The following is a 25,562-nucleotide window of genomic DNA, read 5'->3' as shown; positions in this document are numbered from 1 at the left end:
GAGAATGACTGGTCCAAGATAACCCACTCATGGTCTCTAAATTTCTCACCTGGTGCTTTAACCACTAGACCAACCTACCTTTCAAACAAACACTAGCATCTGCATTTCTTGTACAATGAAGGAAGCAATGCCTTTCTAGATCTGAGGCTCACCTGTTCTGAAATGATTTCCCAGCCACGTTATCCCTGTAAGAGTCGAACAGGACATGATACTGGTCCCGACTCCACTCCAATACAACCTGTGGAAGAATATTTAGGATTTATTCTAAAGCAATTGAATTGACATGGATTTTAAAACTAACATAACTTGTAGATGGAAATGGAAAGAACAAGGTCTAAGTCTACTCTTTCTTAATTTTTTAGGATATTTTATAAAGCAGAATAAACTACTTAAGTTATTCCTGAAAATTCTTCTCTAATATAGTCAAATTTATCAAGCTTATCAAGACTTGTTATTATTAAAGATCTTTTTCACCATGACACATCTACTCTAAACTGAATCAGGGGTATAATTCTTTTTCCAGCCATGTTTGTGTAAAAATGACTGGTAAGACTCCGGTACAGAAAAATGTGATGTCTTTTTATTTTTATATTCTACCAGCCATAACTTCATTCCACAAATAATTTCAGCATAGAATTACCCTAGGATTGTAGAATTACCCCAGTCTACAATCCTATGAAGTCTTTCTTGACACGCAGAATTCAGAGAATTGTTATCCAGTTCAAACCACAATGACAAAAAAAAGAAGCATATCATAACATAAATCTTCACCTTTTGTACATGTTCTGACATCAGATATGATATTTGTACATAAGTCATGTGGTTTACCTTGCAGTGTCCAGGTTGTATTTGTCCTGATTTACCACCTCCGCAGACACCTATTAATGAATTCTGAAATAACCTGTGAATCCCATAGCAAGACCCCATAGGATTCCACAAAATAAAAATGAATATAAAGCACTAGGGGAGTTTACACACTCTGTGATCAGCAGATGAAAGCTGCTAAGCATCCAGTAGGACCTGGAGCTTATCTATAAACAACAATGTCATTTGATAACAACTAGCTAACTATCAGTTTCCATGTTCATGAGAGGAGCAGGAGGAGACAGTTTGCCTACCCCTTGCAGAAATCCTTCAACCTTTCACCCATTTGCCTCCATGCATTTAAGGGAAACAACTCACATGAGGCTACTTTACGTATTTCACCAGCTAATCTTCTTTAGTCAACCTCCTCTGTCAGAAAGATGGGATATGGCCTTTTTCATTACAACATGCCATAATTTCTAAACAACTAATTTCCAGCTTGTTTTATATTTATCTGTCTTTATGTTACTGAACAGTGCTAAGGACCATATTTTACCCTTCGTGGGTTCTCTCTTCTGCTGTTTGATTGCCTATAGGCATATTCCCTTCCGAAAAATTTCCCACTCCCATCCCCACCTTTAAAAGTGCTTTAAGACTACCTCTCTTTAGGTTGCAAAAGTCCAAGCACCCCTTAAACCAGGGGTCTGCAACCTTAAATACTCAAAGAGCCATTTGGACCCGTTTCCCACAGAAAAGAAAACACTGGGAGCCACAAAACCCTTCCAGTGCCTGACTATTTCTTGAGTGGCCACAAAACCAGCATATGTAGTTGAATTAAACGTTCTGTTTTCTTCTGAAACTTTTCTTTTCTTGAATTTATCCATGGTTGGCCTACTGAGGGTTGAAAAGCTTAATAAATTGTGTACCGGCAGGTGTCACACATTGGCGGTTGTGACGCATATTTTGAGTGACAGGGAGCCACAGCAGAGGGATGAAAGAGCCACATGTAGCTCCAGAGCTGAAGGTTGCTGACCCCTGCCTTAAACCAAATAAAAAGGATTAAGAGATTTTTGAGGTTCTTTGGTGCCACCTACTGGCTGCCTGGAATTTTGCAGCTAAGGTGGGCAGCATATAAATTTAATTTAAAGAAACAAGGCAGGGCATGTTTCTTCTCTCTTCCCTGGTTCCTTCACAAGAAGAATGCAAGAACAGCAGCTTCCAGGCTGGGGATCCCCGAAAATGCCCCTTTCTAGCGCAAACTGCCACTGAGTAATACGGCTCACAAAGTCGGGAGCCGCAGCGGTAGAAGACACACTCTTCCTATAGTGTCCTTTCATCACTGCTTCCTCATCTCTACGCCACTATTCTGTAACAGAGAATTTTTTTAAAAAAAAAACCCACCTCATCATTTTCTGTCATCTAATGGTCAACCGGATTTTTGCAGTTCAGATCTGTGGTTCAGTGAATAAAACACTTGAGCCAGAAAGGTCGGCGGTTCGAATCCCTAGTACAGGTCTCCCGCAGGAGCAGGAGGTTGGACTAGATGACCTCCAAGGTCCCTTCCAACTCGGTTACTGTTACCCGGATCAAAACTGCCGAAGGCTTAAGGAGTAGGAGCCGGGAAAAACCAGAGTTCCCTAAGGCAGCTGCCACCACACGGCCTTTCCTGTATTGTCACCTCAGGGTGGCTGGCTGCTCCCCTGGGAAAAGGCACAGAGCGAGCAGCAGCAGGGAATTAATGCAATTAAGGAAAGACAATAACAACTGTAGGGAATTATTATTATTTTTTACATGACAGAGAAAATGGAAAAAGAAAAGGACTCCGGCACGGGAGAGAAGCGACCGAGGTTCAGCCCCGCGGAGGAAAATAAAAGTCCGCAGCAGGAGCTTTGCGTTTCTTTTAGAACCGGGGTCTCCACCCTTGGCAACTTTAAGACTTGTGGACTTCAACTCCCAGAGTTCCTCAGCCAGCAAAGCTGGCTGAGGAACTCTGGGAGTTGAAGTCCACCAGTCTTAAAGTTGCCAAGGGTGGAGACCCCTGTCTTAGAAGAGCGATCGCCAAAGAGAAATCCAACAGGGGAAGTTTTGGCTGGCTTCCGCCAATCGTGCAAGCCTTTCAAGGGCCCAGAGAGGCCAGGCTGAAATGCCCGGCGGGGAGCGGAGCCAAAGGGGGGGAGAGGCCTGAAGGAGGAACCTCGCTTGAGAAACAGAAGGCCGGCGCAAAAGAACGAGGAGAAGGGGAAAAAAAAAAAACCCTCCAGGAAAGAGGCGAGAGAAGACATGCAGAAGATCCTCCCTCGTGCAGGATCGCGGGCAAACGGGAAGCGCATCGCTCGGACCGCGGGTGGGGGTTGCAACCGGGCATCGCGCTTTTTTTTTTTTTTTTTTTTTTTTTTTTACCTCGCCGAACTGTAGGGCGGAGACGATCAGGAGGACAATGCCTCCAAGGCAAAGGCAGGGCCCATATCTGTGGGACAGACAGGTGTAGGTCTGCCTCTGCAGGAGCTTCAGCAGCATGGCCCGCCGGGCACCATCACCAGCCTTGCAGCCGCCGCCGCCGCCACTCGCGCCCGCCCTTCCCGCAATCGGCGTCCTAGCAGTCGCCCAAGCGCATCGCAGAGGCTTCCAGCGCGGGCGGCTTCCGGCAGCCGGGCCCCGCCCCCTCCCCCTGTGGGCGGGGAGTGGATGGATTTGCTCGGCGCGGGGGTGGAGTGTGTGGGGGGGGGGGTCGGTTTTGCCAGGCGCCGCAATCCGGTCATGGGTTGTGTGAGGCGTCTTGGCCGGCCTCGTGATTGGGAGCGAAAGAGGCGCCGCTTGAGGGGTTTTGCGAGGAGGGGTTTTTTTTTTTTTTTTTAATTTGATTTATATGCCGCCGTTCTCCGGAGACTCAGGGCGGCTTACAATGTGCTCAGCAATAGCCTTCATCCTTTTGTATATTTATACAAAGTCAGCTTATTGCCCCCACAAACTGGGTCCTCAATTTACCTACCTTAGAAAGAATGGAAGGCTGAGTCAACCTTGAGCCTTGGCGAGATTGGAACCTGCAGTAATTGCAGGCAGCTGGTCTTAATAACCAGCTTATTAACAGGGTGCCTTAGACCACTGTACTACCACCCCCACCCCCACCCCCTCCTCAAGGGCCTCTTAAGGCTATTTTGTTCAAAGTGAAGGAATCAGAATCGAGCTGGAAGGGACCTTGGAGGTCTTCTAGTCCAGCCCCCTGCTCAAGCAGCAGATCCTATACCAGGGGTCAGCAACCTGTGGCTCTGGAGCCGTATGTGGCTCTTTCACACCTCTGCTGTGGCTCCCTGTCACTCAAACTATAAGTCACAACCACTACACCCGCTGGCATGCAATTTATTGAGCTTTTCAATACCCCCCCATCCCACCCCCATAGGCCAACCATAGATAAATCCAAGAAAAGAAAAGTTTCAGAAGAAAAGAGAACATTTAATTCATCTACATATGTTCGTTTCGTGGCCGCTCAAGAAATAGTCAGGCACAGGAAGGGTTTTGTGGCTCCCGGTGTTTTTTTTTTTTTTTTTTCCTGTGGGAAAGGAATCCAAACGGCTCTTTGAGTGTTTAAGGTTGCAGACCCCTGTCCTATACCATTTCAGACAAGTGACCATCCAATCTCTTCTGAAAAATCTCCAGCAATGAAGCACCCACAACGTCTGAAGGCAAGCTGTTCCACTGGTTAACTGTCCTCCCTGGTTAGGAAGTTTCCCCTTAATTCCAGGTTGCTTCTCTGCTTGATTTGTTTCCACCAGGGGTGAAATCCAGCAGGTTCTGACAGGTTCTGGAGAATCGGTAGCAGAAATTTTGAGCAGTTTGGAGAACCAGCAAATGCCACCTCTGGCTGGCCCCAGAGTGGGGTGGGAATGGAGATTTTGCAATATCCTTCCACCAGGAGCTGAGAGGGAATGGAGATTTTGCAGTATCCTTCCCATGCCACGCCCCCCAAGCCACACCCACAGAACCAGTAGTAAAAAATTTGAATTTCACCACTGGTTTTCACCCGTTGTTTCTTGTCCATCCTCTGGTGTTTTGGAAAATAAATTGACCCCCTCCTCTTTGTGCCAGCATCTCAGATACTGGAATACTGCTATCATGTTCCCCTTACTCCTTCTTTCCTCTAGACTAGCCAAATCCAGCAACAGTTTTTCATATGTTTTAGTCTCCAGGCCTTTAATCATCTTAGTTGCTTTTCTATGCACTTTTTCCACCCTTCACATGTGGACCTGGTTGTTTCTGTTTACACACATGAAGTTACATATGACTAGTTACCTGTATTATTTTTCATCTATAGACAGAACCTTGCCAGATTAAAGCAACTATTAACATAACTGTAGATATACACTGGGAATAACTAGGAAGGAGCCGGTTTAATCTTCTTCCTGTGGACCAAACTTTCCAAGCTCCATTGTTTCCTTTCCCCTCTGGAATGCAGTATCTCCCTCCTGGAAATCCAGAATACATCCCAGCACAGCCCATATACCGTACATCAGGGGTGTCAATCTCAATTTCATTGAGGGCTGCATCAGGGTTGTGTTTGACCTGGGGGATGTGGCTAGGGTGGGTGTGGCCAGGGTGGCCATGGTCAGCTCACATGTTGGGGGCACTTGTGGTGGCCAAATGCTAAGCAGTACTTCCCTCAGGTCCTCCCTCTCATTATAACCTTCCTTCCTTCCTTTCTTCCTTTTCTTCTTTTTCCTTCCCTCTTCATTCTCCTTTGTTCTTCTCCTGTTTCCTTCTTTTTCCTTCCTTGCTCTCTTCCCATCTTTCCTTCTTTGTCTTTCCCTTTCTCATTTCCTGTCCCTTCTTGGATACTCAAATGCAAAAGGGGAAATATTTCTCCTTTTGTTTTGTTTTTAGTTTGTTTTGCTAGCCCTCTGCCAGTGAAAGCAGCGCCCCCCCCCCCCAAGCTCTGTTTTCCCTGGCAGAGGGCTAGCAAAACAAACTAAAAACAAAATAACAAAAACAAAAATAACACTCCGTTTTCGCTGGCAGAAGGCTGCAAGAGGCCACTGTGGCTGAAAATGGAGCCTGGGAGGGCCATGCTCAACCCTCCTGAGCTCCATTTTCACTGGCAGAGGTACTGCAGGCTGGTCCTTCACTGTTTCCAACATGGCCCCACAGGCCAGATCTAAGCACCCTATGGGCTGGATCTAGCCCACGGGCCTTGAGTTTGACACCACTGATATGCATCAAAGATACAGACAGAAAGCATCATCATCCACTTTTCTGTGGTTAATGGATAGAATATAGTACTGCCAACAGATTTTTAAAAGATGTGTACTGTTGTAGGAAGTTAGCACCCACCCCTTTCCTAGAAGAATAAAATATTTTAGGAAATATTAAAAAGGCAGAATATTATGTTTCCCTGGATGAGAAATGGAGAAGCATGTTTTAAAAGACGAAGCAGCTCCCATCTTCTTGCCCCCCCCCACCTTTGTTTATGGGCCAGAGGCAGAAACTCAATTCCCTCCCATCTTTGTCAATGGACTATCATCTGCAACACAATAGGACCCATCTAGCAACAGAAACTCACCACATGGCACCTGGGAAGATTACATCAGCCAGCAAGGCTAGCTAAGACCCCCACCCCCTGGGAGTCTGACAACCAATCAGGATACTCTTTCGGGGCCCCAGGAAGTTCAAAGCCAGAGAGGGCATAAAACCAGGAGACTTGCTGCATCTCGGCCCCTTTTCTGTTCGGGAACTGAAATCATGTGATCCTGTCCACCATTAAACCATCTTTCCAAGCAGTCTCCATGTTTCCAGGGTCTTTTTCCCCACTTGGAGCTGAAAACCAGAAGGATATTTCTTCTAACACTGTCAAAAGTAAAGCCATGAGACTTTTTAAGTTCTCACTCTACAATTACTGTTATCAAACTTCTAGCCACCAGAGGGTACCCAAATCCTTCTGTCTTATGAGCTGCTAACCCATCAGTATTCTATAAAAGATTGAAAGTAAGGTCAGGATAGAACTCAACAAAATAAGAATGCAATTTATCATAATGCAAGTTATAGTATTGTTTGGGATTAAAATAATTACTGTATGGGTAAAATAGCAGGCTCTTCATGGGGGAGAAATGGCCAAACTCATTAATCGTTGCCTGAAAATGATATCAGCTCATTGTAACCCAAGTTCCTTTCCAGTTCTGAAATTAGTAGAAAGGGTAGGGGGAAGACTATGATTTTATCTTTTATTTAGATCTGGTCAATTTTCTTTATGCACCTCTTGACTGTTACTAGAGTTTTTACAATTTTGTAACATGAGGGATTTCCACAAAGAAGCTGTTTTTTTCTAATTATAGTACCCCAAAACATTTCCCTTATTTACTATCTCACCCACATAGTTCAACATAGAAATTTAGCTATGAAAGCAATTATAAAATGCTAATGCAAACATTTTCTAAATATTAACTAGAGGGAAGAAGAACAAGGAATGGAGACAGCTAAAGCTGTAGAGTAGAAACAAAGAGCTGAAATGCATTTTGTGGGAAATTAAGCATGGAAATTAAAATTACAACGAGAAATTGATATTAATTGAGGGTTCTTTCATTAAAATGTGGCCTGTCTTTAAAGTTCACACTGAAATTTCATTTTTTGCAGTAAGGGCCACTTGATCCAGTCTTAAAGATTATGGTAATATAAACATTATGAAGAGAAACAAAGATAATGAGGGAATAGGTATCATTTCTCCAACAACAAGGGAAGGTAAAGTGCAGAAAAGGAATGCAAGGTAAGAGGAAAAGGGAATAAAAGCAGTGACTTCTAACTTTTTTCAGTGTAGTAAAATACAAAATACAGTTACATCCTCAGCTTTTTGCTTTGTAAGTACTAGCCATTTCTGTCACAACCAATGATGATCCAATTATCAAAACCTAAAATCAAGGTTTCATTTTTGTCTGTTTAAAACAGGGGTGTCAAACTCCCGGCCCATGGGCGGGATGCGTCACGTGCTGGCCACGCCCACACCCAATTTAGCAAAGGGGGAGTGAAAGTCCCAATACGTCATGTGACACAGGTGTGATGATGTGAGTTTGACACCCCTGGTTTAAAGCATAAAGTCCAGAAGCGGATTTCAAATGGAAACAAAACTGGATGAATTCTTTTCTTTGATTAAAAATGTTAGTTTTGCATCTCTGTCAGAAACATCTTTTTTTTTTTAATCCATTTTTGCATTGTGGAATTGATGTATCTTTCCATTTGTGAGCATATAGGATTCTCACCACAGTCACTATATATAATAACAAAGTTCCACTTTTTTCAATTTTTTTTATCCAATATTCCTAAAAGAAAAACTTCTCATTTTAGTTTTATATTTGTTTTAAGAATCTTCTGAATTAAAGCAGAATTCTGGCCTCAATAGTTCTTCGCTTTACTACAGAGTACATTGGTGTCTAACAAGAATTGTTATATATGAGTTATACCAGCTAAAAAAACTACATAATCAAAACATACAACATATATCTGCTGCGACAAATATGTTGGCAGCAAAAGCATAAGGCAGAGACACACACATTATATCACAATCATGGGAAACTAAATGTTGCTCACATTTGGGAGATGGGAGGCTGTGTAAATGTCATAAACAAACAAACAAACAAACAAACAATCTCAACTCTGGCCATTTTGGGTTGAGGCTTTAGTTCTACATCCCGTATGTATGTATGTATGTATGTATGTATGTATGTATGTATGCAGGGATGGGTTTCAAAAATTTTAAGTCACCGGTTCTCTGCCTGGTTGCTGGGTGGGCGTGGCCATGGTGGGTGTGGACTACTTGGCCTCCTGTACCACGGCAGGTGTGGGGGGAGACATTTTCTCTAGGCTCCAGAGGTTTTCTTTGAGTCTCCAGGAAGGTGAAAACGGCCTCCCCCGGGTTCTGGAGGCCAGAAACGGACTCATTTCCGGACTTCCGGAAGACCTGTTTTTCACCCTCCCCAGGCTCTGGAGGCTTCCCTCAAGCCTCCAGGAGGGTGAAAACGGCCTCCCCTGGGCTCCGGAGGCCCTCCAGAGGCCGGAAATGGACCCATTTCCAGAACTTCGGTGAGGCTTGTTTTTCGCCCTCCCAGAGCCTCCGCGCAGACCCTGCACTTACCTGGCATCCAAAACGGGCCTTGTGGAGACTCCTGGGAGGGGAGGGGAGGGCAGGGCCAGCCAGTCCTTGCAACTCCCGGTTCGGTGAACCAGATGTAAAATTAGCATCCAGTTTGCCCAAACCGGTCTGAACTGGCTGAATCCCACCCATGTATGTATGTATGAATGAATGTCTACATTTATAGGGCTTATCAATAAAGGTAAAATAGCTCTTATGAAACTGACTCAGAGTAGGGCATACTGCTCTTCCTCAAACCTATAATTTGAGTTAAAAGCAGACAAGGTAAATATACAAACCATTAGGAACATAGCAATATAACTACATAAATTAGGACTGCAAACATTTAAATACAAGGACCAATTCATTCTGCAAAAAAAAAAAAAAAAAAAAAAAAGATAATCACTACCCAGCCTGCAAGGCTGTTAGGCTTTATGGAAGTCAGGAGAGGGGCATCAATAGAAAAGGCTCTACTGCAATGTATTATGCAGATTGTGACCATTTCTTTGTTAAGAATAGTGCCATAAAGAAACATTCTGCTTCTAGTTCTCATTCAGTTTAATAAAAAAGAATTTGTTTTGTTCATTTGACAAAGAAAATTTGGGAGAAATCCTGAGCAGAGTGTGATTGTCTTACATTTATTTATATACAAGGTGACGTACATGTGAGTATTCCGTCTTTCGTTGAACCAGCCCTCTTTTAAGTGCTTCCAGTTGGTCCCCAGGAAAAATATTATGAAGGAACTTCTCCAGTCGTCTTCTTGGTTAGTTTGTGCCTAGGTATATTGTCTGTAAACACAGCTACTAAGAGTAACTATGAACTCGAATTCTGTAAAGAAAAAACATCCATTCTGTGGAGGGTATTCTTAGGGTAGGTCTTGTCATACCGGAAGCTCTAGCTTTACACTACTTTAAAGCCTCCCAGGCAGATATACTAATTTTTTTTAAAGATGTAGGTGTACATGAGTTTTGCATGTCTATGAGATTATAAACCTATGAATTCTAGCAGCCTTAAGTCATCCGGTGTATAAATTTATAGTGATTTTGCTGATTGAATAAATTTATGCACCGGATGACTTAAGGCTGCTGCAATTTTTGTGTTTATAATCTCACAGACATGCGACAAGTGATTTTGCTGACTGCATAAATTGGTGTTTCACATGACACAAGTTTTGGGTGTCTCCCACCCTGAAATGTCATGTATTGTATCACATAGCAAAATTGTAACTTTTTCCATTACTGAGGAAAATTAGGTAAGAATTGATTTGAAGATGCAACACCTGCATACCTCATGCAATATTGGCATATTGTGGGCCCAATGGGAGGACTGTTAAGGAATCACACTTGGTAGGCCTCAAGAAATGGGCCTTTTGTTGTTGTGGCTTCTGCCTCATGATAAATTCTCTCCACCTCCTGAAGTGAGGTCAGTTCCATCCCTACTTACTTTCCAGAAATCCCCTGGGGGATCTCAGAGGACTGGCGAGATCTAGTAGTGGCTCCCTTGCTAATTTAAATGTATGATTGTTAAAAACTGTTTAATAATGATTGGGGTTCTTTTGCCTGCAGTTTGGCAGGTTGAGTCTCACCAGCTCATGGTTGACTCAGCCTTCCAGCCTTCCAAGGTTGATAAAATAAGGGTCCAGATTGTTGGGGGTAATATGCCAACACTGTCAATCTCTTAGAGAGGGTGGTAAAACACTGTGAAGCGGTATATAAGTCTAAGTGCTATTGCTATTGTTATTTTGACGTTTGATATCTTTGTTATACGCAGCCCAGTCATTTCTTGTGAAATCAGCAGCTAAATTATTTTCAGAGAGAGAGAGAGAGAGAGAGAGAGAGAGAGAGAGAGAGAGAGGGAGGGGGAGGGAGAGGGAGGGAGGGGGGGAGGGAGAGGGAGGGAGGGAGGGAGAGAGAGAGTCACAAAGAGAACAAGAACATATCCACTTCAGTTTATGATGACTGGATTCACACAATACTTTTAAGCCATGTTTTATTTAATCATATTTTATATTTAAAAAAAAAATCCACAATTGGCAATATTTACCAGATTTGCAAACCAAGGACATACAGTGACAAATGACATGCAATATATTAAATCCAGTTCAAAGAAACCATTTTATGATTTAACGCAACATATAAATGAATTATGAATTGAACCAAGCAACAGGTTGTTTGCCTTTTTGGACTGAGATTCCTGAGAGTAAAACTTAACTGAAATTAATTGGTTATTTCAGATGTAAAATGTATAGAACTATACACTAAGGTTCTAGTTCGTATTACATATTCATATTATGACTATTCAGTTGTGTTTTACAAAAAAATAATTACAGCACTCTATGAGAAGTTATTTTAGGTGGCTGTTAGCTATGCTACATCGAAATAAGACTTTGGACTTAGACATAAACTGCATATGACAAACAGTAAAGATAGTCCAGATAAGAGACCTTGGCTTGTATAAAAAAGTGAGAGCATGACTGAAATAAAACTGGTTGCACTTGCAGTACCTTGGCTAAACTGTGTCCAAACTAAACAAACACTGCTCTTATTGTTAACAAGGAAAATATTACATGTGGCACAGATGATGTTTTCAGATGAAATATCTGCCTCACTCTGATTAATGAAATAACTAACTTGGCACATTCCACAGAAAGATTAGTAACTTTAGGTCTTGCTATACAAGTAAAACTATCCTAAGGCACCAATTAATATGCTTGCTCTTTCCTTGTGCTGCTTATTTTCCATAGCTTTTTATTTGCATTTTCCCTAGGTTGTCCAATGGACTTTTTTCTTTAAAGGCTCTTCCAATTCTGTAGTTCTTTTCATGCAAAACTAAAGACATATTTTTTAAATCATGGTTTTCTGACTTAGCCAAATAGTCATTTCTGTATGATGCTGAAAAAAGAAAAAAAAATCACAATAGGATTAATATAGTCATAAGGCGGGACTCACCTATGGGAGCCTAATATTATTTTTTACACACTGTTCTCTGTATAATCAGATTGATCAGATTGAACAAAATTTGCAAATGAGATTAAAAGATATCTGTTGCTATTATACTGCATTGATTTCATGATGGTTGTTATTGCTTTATTGTGTGTTCAGTATTACAGTTGCAAGAAAAAGTATGTGAACCCCTTGGGATTACGTGGAGTTTTGCATGAATTGGTCATAAAATGTGCTCTGAACTTTATCTAAGTCACAACAATAGAAAAACACAGTCTGCTTAAAATAATACTACACAAACATTAGATGTTGCCATGGTTTAATTGAACATAACATGTAAACATTCACAGTGCAGGGAGGAAAAAGTATGTGAACCTTTGGACTTAATAACTGGTTGACCCTCCTTTGGCAGCAATAACCTCAACCAAACATTTCCTGTAGTTGCAGATCTGTCCTGCACAACGATCTGGAGTAATTTTGGACTACTCCTCTTCACAAAACTGTTTCAGTGTAGCAATATTCTTGGGATGTCTGGCGTGAATCGCTCTCTTAAGGTCATGCCACAGCATTTCAATCGGGTTGAGGTCAGGACTCTGACTGGGCCACTCCAGAAGGCATATTCTGTGCTGTTGAAGCCATTTTTTTGTTGAATTACTTGTATGCTTTGGGCCATTGTCCTGTTGCATCACTCATCCTCTGCGGAGCTTCAGTTGGCGGACAGATGGTCGTACGTTTTCCTGCAAAATGTCTTGATAAACTCTGGAATTCATTTTCCCATCAATGACAACAATCCGTCCAGGCCCTGAGGCAGCAAAGCAGCCCCAAACCATGATGCTCCCTCCGCCATGTTTTACAGTGGGGATGAGGTTTTGATGTTGGTGTGCTGTGCCTTTTTTTCTCCATACATAGTGTTGTGTGTTCTTCCCAAACAACTCAATTTTGGTTTCATCTGTCCACAGTGTATTTTGCCAGTAGTGCTGTGGAACATCCAGGTGCTCTTTTGCAAACTTCAAACATGCTGCAATATTTTTTTTTGGACAGCAATGGCTTCCTCCATGGTGTCCTCCCATGTACTCCATTCTTGTTTAATGTTTTCCTTATTGTAGATGGGTCAACAAAAATGTTAGCATGTGCCAGAGATTTCTGTAGGTCTTTAGCTGACACTCTAGGATTCTACTTTACCTCATGAAGCATTCTGCGCTGTGCTCTTGCAGTCATTTTTATAGGATGACCACGCCTAGGGAGAGTAGCAACAGTGCTAAACTTTCTCCATTTGTAGACAGTCTGTCTTACCGTGGACACATGAACATCAAAGCTTTTGGAGATACTTTTGTAATCCTTTCCAGCTTCATGCAAGTCAACAAATCTTGATCGTAGGTCTTCTGAGAGCTCTTTTCTGCGAGGCATGGTTCACATCAGACAGTGCTTCTTGAAACCAGTAAACCCAAAACAGGTGTGTGTTTTTAAAGGGCAGGACAGCTGTCAGCAACACATCCAATATCATCACACTGATTGGAGTCAAGGTTGGCTCACTCCTGGCTCCAATTAGCTCTTGGAGAAGTCATTAGGCTAGGGGCTCACATACTTTTTCCTCCCTGCACTGTGAATGTTTACATGTTATGTTCAATTAAACCATGGCAACATCTAATGTTTGTGTAGTATTATTTTAAGCAGACTGTGTTTTTCTATTGTTGTGACTTAGATGAAGTTCAGAGCACATTTTATGACCAATTCATGCAAAACTCCACGTAATCCCAAGGGGTTCACATACTTTTTTTTTTTTAATTTGATTTATATGCCGCCCTTCTCCGGAGACTCGGGGCGGCTTACAATGCGTTAAGCAATAGCCTTCATACTTTTGTATATTTATACAAAGTCAGCTTATTGCCCCCACAAACCGGGTCCTCAATTTACCCACCTTAGAAAGGATGGAAGGCTGAGTCGACCTTGAGCCTGGTGAGAATTGAACTCGCAGTAATTGCAGGCAGCTGGATGTTAAATGCTGCCTTAGGAGGCATTAGCCTCCTACGCCACTCAGGCTCCTTTTTCTTGCAACTGTATATCTTTAATTTGTACACAATCTAAGACCTGTAATTATTGGGTGGTGCACTAATATAATAAATTAAAAACCTACAGATCTATATTGCATCACCAACCTAGGGCCAGAATAACTTCCAATGTAATCACTAGATATATTTTTGAAAAATAATTCTTCTAGGAATTTTGGCAATGTCACCACTCTTAATTGTAGGTCTCTCCTTCGATGCTTATTATCCTCTCCTCAACCAACAGCATATTTCTAAAAGAGTTAACTTTTAGTGGGATTCATTTACCTCAGAGAACATCTCAGTACCACCTGATTCTTTATCTGGAGGATCTCTACAAAGTCAACCAGAGAGTTCAGGGACTTCAACTTCACATCACCTTTGCTCATACTTTCACTTGTCTAGGTGGGATGCTGTCCTCTGGTTGATAAAGTAGAATAGAGCTTCCTGATTCTTCCCATAAGGTAAGCACTGAGGTCTCAGGTAGAAGAAATGTTGGGACTATATCAGTGGTGAAATCCAAATTGTTTTACTACCAGTTCTGTGGGTGTGGCGTGGTGGGCATGGCAGGGGAAGGATACTGCAAAATCCCCATTCCCTCCCCACTCCTGGGGGAAGGATATTGCAAAATCTCCACTCCCACCTCACTCTGGGGCCAGCCAGAGGTGGTATTGCCGGTTCTCCAAACTACTCAAAATTTCCGCTACCAGTTCTCCAGAACCTGTCAGAACCTGCTTGATTTCACCCCTGAACTATATGTTCTCCAGTTAAAAGTTCTTTGGTCAAAGCATTATCTTTATTAGCTTAGTGTGCCACAGCCAGTCAACATAGTTTATTTTTGGTTTAATAAAAATGAGATTAATTGAATGACCTGTGATTAAATTAATTCTGATTATTCTGCATGCATGCAACCTGTATTTTATAAGTTTTTTATGACGTGTGCACTCCAATATTTTTAAAAGTATATACTATTGATTTGAATAGCCCTTCAGGAAAAAAACAAGCAACAGGTAGAAATCGAAATATGAAACATGTTTCTCTACACAGGTAGTCAATTTACGACCACAACTGAGACCCAAATTTCTGTTGCTAAGCAAGACTGTTAAGTGAGTTTTGCCCCATTTTTACAACCTTTCTTTATGACAGCTGTTAGATGAATCACTGCAGTTCTTAAGTTAGTAACATAGCTCTTTAGTGAATTTGGTTTCCATTGACTTTGCTTGTCAGAAAGGCACAAAATATGACCATATGAGTCCAGGACACTGCATACATCATTAATATACATGCCAATTGCCAAGCTTCTGAATTTGGATCACATGACAGCGGAGATGCTGCAACGGTCATAAGTGTGAAAAGTGGTCATAGGTTACTTTTTTCAGTGCTGTTGTAACTTCAACCAGTCACTAAACAAATAATTGTAAATTGAGAACTGAAGGAGGTTAGCACTTACCCCTCTCCTAGAAGAATGAAATATTTTAGGAAATATTAAAAAGGCAGAATATTATGTTTCCCTGGATGAGAAAAGGAAAAACATGTTTTTAAAGACAAAGCTGCTGCCTGTAGCTCCCTGCCCCCCCTTCAGCTCCAGGGTGGTGGGATTAAGACATGGCCCTCAGGACATGATAGGATTAGCCTTCTACCCATCTAGCAACAGAACTCACCACATAGCACCTGGGGAGATTGCATCACCCAAGCCTGGGACACAGACAGCCTACAAAATTAGCTAAGACCACCGTCCCCTGGGAGTCTGACAGCCAACGGGATAGATTTCTTGTACAGGAACAGGAAGCTCCAAGGCGGGGCCCAAGAGAGGGTATAAAACTCAGGTTCTGTCAGCATCTCTTCCCTTTTTTCCTTCAAGATCTTCAAGGCATGTGATCCTCCTTTTTTCCCCAGGACCTCAAACCATGTGTTCCTGTCCACCATTAAAAACCATCTTTCCAAGCAGCCACCATCTTTCCAGTGTCTTTCTCCCCACTTGGGACTGAACCCAGATAGACATTTCTTCCAACAGGACTACCTGTATTTTTCTTGGTGAAAGGAGTGGGGCTGTGGCAGAGTCTACAGTCATCAAATGCAGATGTTTCCCAGTCTATATTTACTTCAGAATCCCTGGGTTCTTTATAGCTGGCCTGATCTATTTGACAGAAAATGTAATCCTTCTCTCTTCACCCTCACGCACAGATAATGCAAGCAAGTACATTATGAAAATAAATAATTTAATACCATCTGATTTGATTTTTATCCCTCCTTTATTACTTTATAAATAACTCAGCACAGTGAACATACAGTACATAATATTCCTTCCTCTTCCTATTTTCCACACAGCAACACCAACCCTGTGAAGTGGGTTGGGTTGAGAATAAATGAGTGGCCTAAAGATATCCTGCCAGTTTTCCTGCCTAAAAATTCAATAATCATCTCTCAAAAATCCCTCTTAACAACTTTTTCATTCCTTCTCATCCCAAAGTCAGAGCTACATTTTTCCCTCACATTTATTTAAACAACATTGTGTTGTTGCTTTCTGTACTAGAATACAAGTATTTTGTAGGGCTTTGCACTAATTCTGCTTCAAAGGAGAAAAATAAAGCTGCTCATAACAGCTGTTACATGGGCAGGTGTGAATAAATTGATCTATATTCTGCATACCTATAATGTATTTGCTTTCCAACTAGAGACTTATTTGCTGGTGCCATCTACTAGCACAGCAACTCTTTAAAGAAGGCTATATCCTGTAGGAGAACAAGGAAGTCCAAAAAAGGCATATTTTGGGGCCTTAAGCTGACAGTTTTCCCTATTTCAGGAAGTATCAATCATAGTGCTTGGTCTTTTGTTATGGAAGTGAGCAGTGGTGAAATTCAATTTTTTTTACTACCTGTTCTGTGGGCATGGCATGGTGGGCGTGGTGTGGCTTGGTGGGTGTGGCAGGGGAAGGATACTGCAAAATCTCCATTCCCACCCCACTACTGGGGGAAGGATATTGCAAAATCTCCATTTCCACCCCACTCTGGGGCCAGCCAGAGGTGGTATTTGCTGATTCTCTGAACTACTCAAAATTTCCGCTACCGGTTCTCCAAAACGTGTCAGAATCTGCTGGATTTCACCCCTGGAAGTGAGATCAGATGAGTGATTAGAGGTGTATCTAGGCATGCATTTACTCCTTTCCCTTTGGCAGTGAGCAGTCTCTGTCATTGTCACTTTTCTCCTACCAGTAGTACTTGTCCTATTAACAGGTTTTTTTTAAAAAAAATCCTATTGAATTTTCAGCTTCTTTTCCCTATCATGGAAACCAATCTCTCATTACATAATCAGCTTTCCAACCCGATAAAAGAGAGGCAAGCAGAATTCCATAGATCTCTGGATTCATATTTTTTGGAGGAAAGATATCTATGCAACGCTATAGACACATTGAAAATGGCATCACAATAGCAGCATTCAGCCTCATTATTCCTCATTGCACCATATATAAAACAATGAGAAATTAATTGTTGTTGCCAGTCTCACTATATTTGTCAATCCAAACACTTTCCTTCTAAAGTAATTGACCCTGTTGCTGGCAGCAGGCTTCAGTTATCTGCTTCTGTAAGATATAGTCTGGCATACTATCATTGTATGGACTATGTCGTCTTCTCTGAACTAGTTTTTGCCTTGGTATCTCTCCCGATTTCTTTATATTGGAATATTGTTGAAGCACAGACAATGTCATTTTTGATAAGACATGCGCTTGTGATTCGGAACTTCCCTTTACATTATTTTAAATCAAGGGTTGCACAAACATGTCGTGTGAGAAAAGGAACAATCAGTTTATAGAAACTAAAAAAAATCCCCACAATTGTGCAATGACCCATTCTTGCTTGTGCTGCAGTTCCTAATTCATGATTGTCCACTAGCTAGCTTGATGACATTAACCAACGAGAAAATCAACCGGTATGCCTATAAAGACTGGGCATCTTGGTATATTAAGTAATTACTGTAGAAGCAGATCCAATGTTAATAATATGGACAGCAAACTCTACACCAACATTATTTGTGCAGACCCAAGGAAAGGTGGACAGAGAGGAAATGAGATTCAAGATGAAGTGATTAACCATGTGTAAATACAACTTCTAGATCAAAAACATAAAATGGTAGATAAGAAATTTATATCCAGGCTACTTAAAGATTTAGAAATAACACAATTTTGCTCGATTTTCCAATTGCAGCCTTTATATGTCTTCCCTTTCCCACTATTCTCTCTCTCTTCTGAAGGAAAATCTCTATCAACCTTGTGCATGTATGTATTTTTGGAAGGGAAATCAACTGGAGCTACTGATAGTTTTCTCTCCATAATTGCTATTTTTGAAAAAAGGGTGATTTTGGAATGTCACATATTTTAAAGAAAGGGAAGAACTTCTTCCACTGCAACTTCACCTGATATTTCGTTCCTTCAGCATAGGAATTAATCTTAATTAATCTTAACCTTAAACAAACAAACAAAAAAGCTTGGTAGAAATGGAAACTTTAAGTAGTAATTTTATGGGGGCAGGGCATTTAAGGAGGGATTGGTATACACAGAGAGAAGAGGTTCGACCCTTCCATTTATAGCTTCCTCCCTTGAAAATTTATTCTTGAGTTGGTAGTTAAAGTAGGGCTCCTAGAAATCAATGGATGTCAGCAAAGATAATTTTGGTATATCTTTGGTATCATCTAGTGCAGGGGTCAGCAACCTGTGGCTCTGGAGCCGCATGTGGATCTTTCATCCCTCTGCTGCGGCTCCCTGTTGCTGGTCAGCTCCACAATTGATAGGACTTTTGGTTAGGACGGGTAGAGGAAAAAGGATGTTGTGCTAAGAGGAGACTCTATGGTGGGGGAACTAGACTTCTGGTTAGCAGAAGAAAAAGGACGCTGCGCTAAGAGGAACTATGATGTGGGAACCGGACTTCCAGTCGGCTCCAGAATTGAATGGGGGCTTCTGGTTCCTTTGTGGCTCTGAGTGTTTAAGGTTGCCGACCCCTGATCTAATGATTGTCCAGATTTCTGGAACCCTAGTCTGCTAGCTCTAAATTAGGCTTTGAAAAATTAGCTTTGTGCCCACAAACTAGCCAACAAATTTGGCTAGTATGAACTGAGCACTGAGCCTTTTAACTAGCTTCCTGTTTAGGTATCATGTTATCATTATGATATATAAACCCAACTGATGCCAACAAAGTTTGTTTTGTGTAAGTCTAATTGTGACAGCAGGTAATATAGCATATATAAAGAGAAGAAAGAGTTAATCCTTAATTGTAATTTCCCATCCATATAGATCATAATTAGGTAGCTGATGGAAGAAAGGGAGTTAGGTTAATATTAATAGAAACTGTTGGTAAGACATTAAAGAAATATTTGAGACTGAGGCAATATGTAAATATATATATACATATTGATGTTTAGTAATAGCTTTGGAAATTGTAATCTAAAATTGAAAGAAACAAAACCAATGTCTTGAGAACTATTACAGAAGTATAATTGGGGTGGGGCACCAATGTACTTTTAGATGTCGATAAATCTCAGCTCTCAGCATTTTTCACTCTTGTCCATGCGTGTAGTTTAATGATATTCAGAGCACACATACGTTAGAAGTTCTTAAGAAGTGGTCTGAAAATAAAAACACTTAGCATCCTTTCTCCTCAGATTAAGTACCATTGTTCAGTTACTCCAGAATCATATCAATGTTTCTTGAACTCTTTTTTAAAGACACTTTAAAAAATTATGGAGGATTGCAAGAGATTTTGTTTGTGTGGGTAATATTTATATTGACCATACTAACATTGGTGCATTCACTGTTGCTTCTCACCAGTTTGACAGGATTTTAATACTGTACTACTTTTCAACATAAACCAGCAAATAATTTTGATTTTTGCAGATCTCCAAGTCTTGGGGGACCCCCAGAGGCCCCAGGATAACACTTTTAAGGAATTCTGCTCCAGAGAGAGTTACTCCTTAGGCAAACTGGAGGTGTATCCCAAAACAAAGGTAAGCAAGTTCCTGAAGACCTACCATTTTGAACCCCAAGTTACACTTGGTGTTAACCCCGATTCATTGTTTGTGATTCAGCGTGTTTTACCAGTGTCTCGGCCACTTCCACTGATGACTGAATACACAGGGTTCAGTTTATCCAGTCGAGTTAAAAGGCCGGTCACATTTTCTCAGCCAGCAGCATCACAGTCATCCCGGAGCTGCTAACGGGTTAGCTCGTTGGGAATTCTCTTTCCGCAAAAATAAAGTCCCAGCGGACGAAGGAGGAGGGAGGCCGGCCGGAGGGGGGGGGGTATTAAGACAAGGAAACGAAAGCAAAAAAGCAGCCCGTTTCTTGGCCGGAGCATCTGGCGAGGGGAGGAAGCCGCGGTCTGTTTACTTCGCAACATTGCACAACGTCCCAGAGCCATGTCAGCTAAGGGTGGAGGGGAGGCGTTTTCATGAGCTGTTTGGGAAGCGGCGACGGCTCCCCCGAGTTCCGCTTTGAGGCCGCCCCGAGGGCATGTGGGTGTTGCTGTGCTGACAGATCAAGTCGCCAAAGTGCCCCTGCTAGCTTTCTACCACGGAAGAAAACAAAAAAAGAAAAAGCCAGCTTAAGTTTCTCGGAGAGGCGAGAAAGCAACCGGCCGCCGCTGATGAAGAAGCGCCCGCCTTCATCCCGACGGGTTTAGGATCCCCTGCTTGAGCAGAGGGCTGGACTAGAAGACCTCCGAGATCCCTTCCAGTTCGGATTCTGATTCTAGGCGGAGAGGTCGGAGCTTAGAAGAACGGGGCGGGGACGGGAGGGCGGCTGCCTGGCCCACCAAGAAGGACTTCGCCTCCGCCACCTGAAGCGGTCGGTGGGAGGGAAAAGCGCGTGGGTGGGTGCGGGGCCCGGAGGCACGTGCGCGGGGAAGAAAGCGAGACCTCCGCGGCTTCGACCGCCCTCTGGGAGGAAGCCTCCCCCCCCCCACGGCCGAAAAGAGCGGTTTCTCTTCTTCCTCTTCTGGAAGGGACGCCTCGGGGCGGTTTTGTCCTGCCCCCCCTTCCTCCCCCTCCTCCTCCTCCTCCCCCGGCATCCGAGTTAAAAGTTTTGTGACTTCAGGCGCTTTTATGACTTCAGCCACTTGGAGGATCTTAGCAACCCCTATGAGCTGGCGCGGCCTCTCCGCCGTCAGGCCTGGTGGCGGGGAAAGGCAGCCGTTAATCCCACGGGGTGGCCGCTGGAGTGGCAGGATGTTCTGCTTGGCGCAAGGCGCGGCCTTCATCCCCACGCTCCTGGTCTCCTGGTCGTCGGCCGCCTTCATCCTCTCCTATGCCATCGCCGTGCTCAGCGGCCATGTGGAGCCGCTGTTTCCGTATATCAGGTGAGTAGGAGAAGAAGGAGAACAGCGCCCCCTCTCGGCCGCGCAGGAAAGGCCTTGCTAGATGGGGCAACGCAGGGCGGAAAGGCTGAACTGTGGTCGGTGTTTAAATCCATCAAACTCAAATAGGGGAGTAAAAGTTTTCCTTACTCTCTCTTTTTTTATATAAAAATTTGCAGTTTTATTAGAACACATATTAGGCATTTACACAACATACAAATAACTTATCATATTTAAGCATTGTTTCATAGTGGTCTTCCAGTTATTACTTTATTTTTCTTCCCCTTTATCTTAATCTTTTACTCCATCTTCTTCCCCTCCTTTTCCTTCCCCCCCTTTTTCCCCTATAGAGAACTATACATTTTATTTTATTTTATTTATTTATTTATTTTATTATTTATTAGTTCGATTTATATATGCCGCCCTTCTTCAGAGACTCAGGGCGGTTTACAATGCATTAAGCAATAGCCTTCATACTTTTGTATATACCTGCTTAGTAGGGCTTTTTGGGCCCCCCTAAGCGGTGTTCTATTTTATACAAAGTCAGCTTATTGCCCCCACAAACCGGGTCCTCATTTTACCTACCTCGAAAGGATAGAAGGCTGAGTCAACCTTGAGCCTGGTGAGAATTGAACTGGCAGTAATTGCAGGCAGCTGGCAGCTAAGTACTACTTTAACAGCAGCAGTTTAGTCCACTGCGCCACCAGGCTCTTAAAACTATCTCTTTACTATTATACATTTCTACCTTCATATTATATACATTTTTATTCCACTCCACACATTTGATACATCTCTATTTTGTACTTCTATTTTTCTCTTCTGATAGTTATTGTTCTTTATTGTTAGTCTTAAACCAATTATGCCATTTACTCCATACTCTATAATATTCTGTCTCTTCTTTTTCTTTAGTTTCTTTTGTCAATCTGTCCATCTCAGCGCATTCTAAGATCTTATCTATTAGTTTTCCCTACTCTCGGTTGAGAGCATCTTGACGCGGTTGCCCCAAATGGGGCAGAAGTATGGTAGGTCACCTGTCCTGTTTTGGGAAAAGTGGCCCGGCGTGAAGGCCTCCCAGGCCTCTCCGTGACTCCTAACTCTGTACAACTGCATGACTCCTAACTCTCTACAACTCGAACTTCTGGATCTGTACTTTTCTGCATTTCACCTTAAGGGCAGTTAGGTTAATTCATTCCACTGATTCTGTAATGTGAGCTAAAAAAAGGAAGATAAGGTTCCGGGGAGGTTTTGTGAGGCATCGGGATGCTTTCCTGTAGCCACACAAAACCAAAGGCAGGATACTGCTTTTCTGATTTCTACAACAACAACAACAAAACCCTCACACAGAGTTGGAGCAGGTGGTACTGTTATGTGTGCCTCCTTCTCAGATACTTCTGCAAATGAAATTAAAAAAAAAAACTAATCTAGTGCTTGTAACTTGTAGAAAGTCTAAAACTTGGAACCTTAAGGAAAGAAGGACATGCAAAGCATGGCTTCGGGAATTCTTTCCAAATGCTTTAAAACAGTTTAACTCTGGGTCTCATGACTGAGAAGGAAGAAGGAGCAGGGTTTAGAATGGAACAGTCCTTTTATTGTGAGCTGCTAGTCAACTTGTCCAATAGAAGTACAGTGGAAGATAACCCCCATCTAGATCTGACCCATTTTTACACCATTTTTTTTTTTACTTTGCCAGCTTTTCCTAACATATGGAGATTAGTCTGTTCAGTTTTCAGAGAGTTATCCTACATAGTCAGATACAGTCCCAAGTCCCAACATAATTTCCTTAAATCATTCTTTTGGGCTTGAAACACAGATATATAATGACAGGGCTGAGTGAAAATCCTTTCGAAAGTGCTAATTAAGATCTGATTATCTTAGGATAATTCCTAACAACTGAACTTGAAATTCAGATAGTTATAGCCCCAATATATCTGAACAACATCAGGATTAATCCTTGCCCTCCTTTCTTTTTCCGGGTTTGAATCCGGGAACACATTCCAAGTGCAATCCAAACTGATAACAGCTTATTTAATGATTCCATTCTGCTCTTTGTATATATTGGAGTTGAGAGGCCTTTCTTTCTAAAGTTCAAAGATACAATACTAAGTATGTGTTCTAGGAGTAAGCCAAAGTAATTTCAATGCAGTAGTGAGTCTCTATTATGTATAATTGAAATTACATTTAATTTTCATTTGATTAGTTTTCTCAAACAACTAGAAAGATAGCCTAATTTAACAGAAATATACTCAGTACGAACACTATCTTTTATTACATCAGGTATATCATGCAGGATCCAATCTGTTACCGGGACCAGAGGTTTGTTCTTTCAATCTTTCAGACTCATGCTGGAACCAATCCCCAGGGAACTTCTCAATCGCCAGGATGTGTGTTCTATGTGTTGTATGTATATATGGTAGTGGCTGTGGCTTTTAGTTGTTTAGTTGCCTTATTGATGGAGTATTAAGCCATTGATTGTCGTTTCCTTGTACTGCTGGGCCCTTGGCTCTTAAGTATCTGGTAAGCTGGTGGTAAATCAGTACTCCTGTTTGAAGCCTGGGAAGTGCTCCCCTTATCAGTCAACAGTGCACATATCCGGGAGATTGAGAAGTTCCGTGTGGATGGGTGACTGGTCCCGGTAACCAAGTCAGATTGGATTCTGCAACATTATCCTGGAACACCTATATTTGCCTTCATTCACGTATATCATGTCTGGACACCACTACAGGATAGTAAAACAATACAGAAAAAACAGCTCTTTGCTGCCATCTAGTAGTTACTCAAGTCTTGTTTTTTCCCTCTGTTCGTGATAGTTACAATGGTTGTTTACACTGTAAAAACAACCTTGGGTTTTTCCCAACTAAAGACATTAAGCAGCATCTATGGTGGGTGGATAAAGGAGTGTTTTGTCTTTTGCAGTAGCTGTTTTTGCTAAGGGAATTAAACCTATCAAAATGTAGAATTATAGCAGAAGGAAAAAGTATTTGCATATGCTTTTAATGGTCGTTAGTTGCTCCTATTCTGCTGACAGTAATAAGTTTAAAGGAAAAACAAAACACAAACCCTTTCTGCATATAGTTGCACCAAACTCCCTTTTCTAAGAATTTGCGTTATTTATAATATTTGGTCCAAAGTGATTAAGATACATGAGAATATTTGTAGCTCAAGATTGAGGTGAGGGGGCCTTGGTGCTCTCTGAGCTTGGTGGTTTTCATTAACTCAAACTAGGTAACATTATTAGTGCTAATAGGAAATGGCATTTGCTCTAATTTTATATTCTAGTGGTTTGCCCTTTCAGTACTGGTGGGATGGGCTTCGTGATTCTTTGGTTGAGCTATCACAAAGGTGCTTTTTCAAAAGGCAACTGGACTTTAGTTTTTTCCTTGAAGATGTTTCGGTTCTCATCCAAGAAGCTGCTTCAGTTCAGAAGATGAGAAGTGAAACATCTTCAAGGAAAAACAAAGCCCAGTTGCCTTTTGAAAAAGCACCTTTGGGACAACCATGACCTGGATGACTGAGAATCTTCATATACACTTTGGTTGAGCTGTTTATTTTTACCTTGCTTGGCAGTTCTTTGATTGGGATATTGTTTGCTTCTTGATTGTTGGTCTAATGTTAATCTGGGTGTTGATTGCTAATACTGAGGTGTTCTGGCTTTTTGCTCCCCTTTTGGCTTGTTGATTGTCTTTTTTGAATGGCTAATGTCAACTCTTAGAGGTCACATTCATAGAAATTGATCTGACAAAGACAGGTGTCAATGTCCTCCATCTTAAAATCACATCTCGTCAACTCTGCAGTAAAAACAGATTCTGTATGTGCCAGAGCCAAGATTAATTGAGACCAGTGATGCAGAATAAAAGTATATTTTTCCTTCATGACTGATTTGCATTTTTAACTATTAGTACTGAAATTAATAACATGTATTTAATAATATTTAAATTTTAATAACTTTTAATAACATTTCTTCTAAATCTAATAAAAATGAATGACATTGAACAATTTTAATTATTTGCAATGCACTTGTAACATTAAGTGTTTCAGAAAAAATTCCAATTGTACTTTGATCAGAGGTGCAGCAGATTCCATTCTCATCTTACATAGAGCTCTTAAAGGTTTTGAAGTGATCACAGTTCAGTATAGTATTTAGGTGGTATCAGTCTTTAGTTGCAAAAGTACTTCAAATTTGTCGAGTGTTTCCCTTGGACCTTTGGTTCTCAAAGCTTATTTCTAACTAAATAGTGAATTAATTAACAAAGTAAGTATTTTTGAAAGTTACATGAATAAAATGAATATTTCATTGCCATAAATATTGAGGGAATTCAGCTGATGG

General features: G+C 41.7%; 2 protein-coding genes across 2 annotated transcripts in view; one reads left to right on the top strand and one right to left on the bottom strand.

The window, feature by feature from the left end:
* GNPTAB (N-acetylglucosamine-1-phosphate transferase subunits alpha and beta) overlaps positions 1-3,321 on the bottom strand; it is a 45,323-nt gene extending 42,002 nt beyond the window's left edge. The window contains exons 1-2 of the mRNA XM_070947453.1: positions 3,205-3,321; positions 153-238 (exon numbers count right to left, since the gene is read on the bottom strand). Coding sequence (XP_070803554.1) covers positions 153-238; positions 3,205-3,321 — 203 coding nt within the window. The remainder of the gene's footprint in view (positions 1-152; positions 239-3,204) is intronic.
* Positions 3,322-21,059: 17,738 nt separating this feature from the next.
* The window catches only part of DRAM1 (DNA damage regulated autophagy modulator 1), a 28,142-nt gene continuing 23,639 nt past the window's right edge, over positions 21,060-25,562 (top strand). The window contains exon 1 of the mRNA XM_070947319.1: positions 21,060-21,241. Within this exon, the coding sequence (XP_070803420.1) occupies positions 21,111-21,241 (131 nt within the window). The 5' untranslated portion in view covers positions 21,060-21,110. The remainder of the gene's footprint in view (positions 21,242-25,562) is intronic.

Source organism: Pituophis catenifer, unplaced genomic scaffold (assembly GCF_029215685.1).
Source record: "Pituophis catenifer annectens isolate HBS135680 unplaced genomic scaffold, rPitCat1.0.hap2 SCAF_7, whole genome shotgun sequence".
In the NCBI taxonomy this organism is placed as follows: domain Eukaryota; kingdom Metazoa; phylum Chordata; class Lepidosauria; order Squamata; family Colubridae; genus Pituophis; species Pituophis catenifer.
The sequence above is the reverse complement of the archived record's forward strand: the minus strand, read 5'-3'. Positions and strand labels throughout refer to the sequence as shown.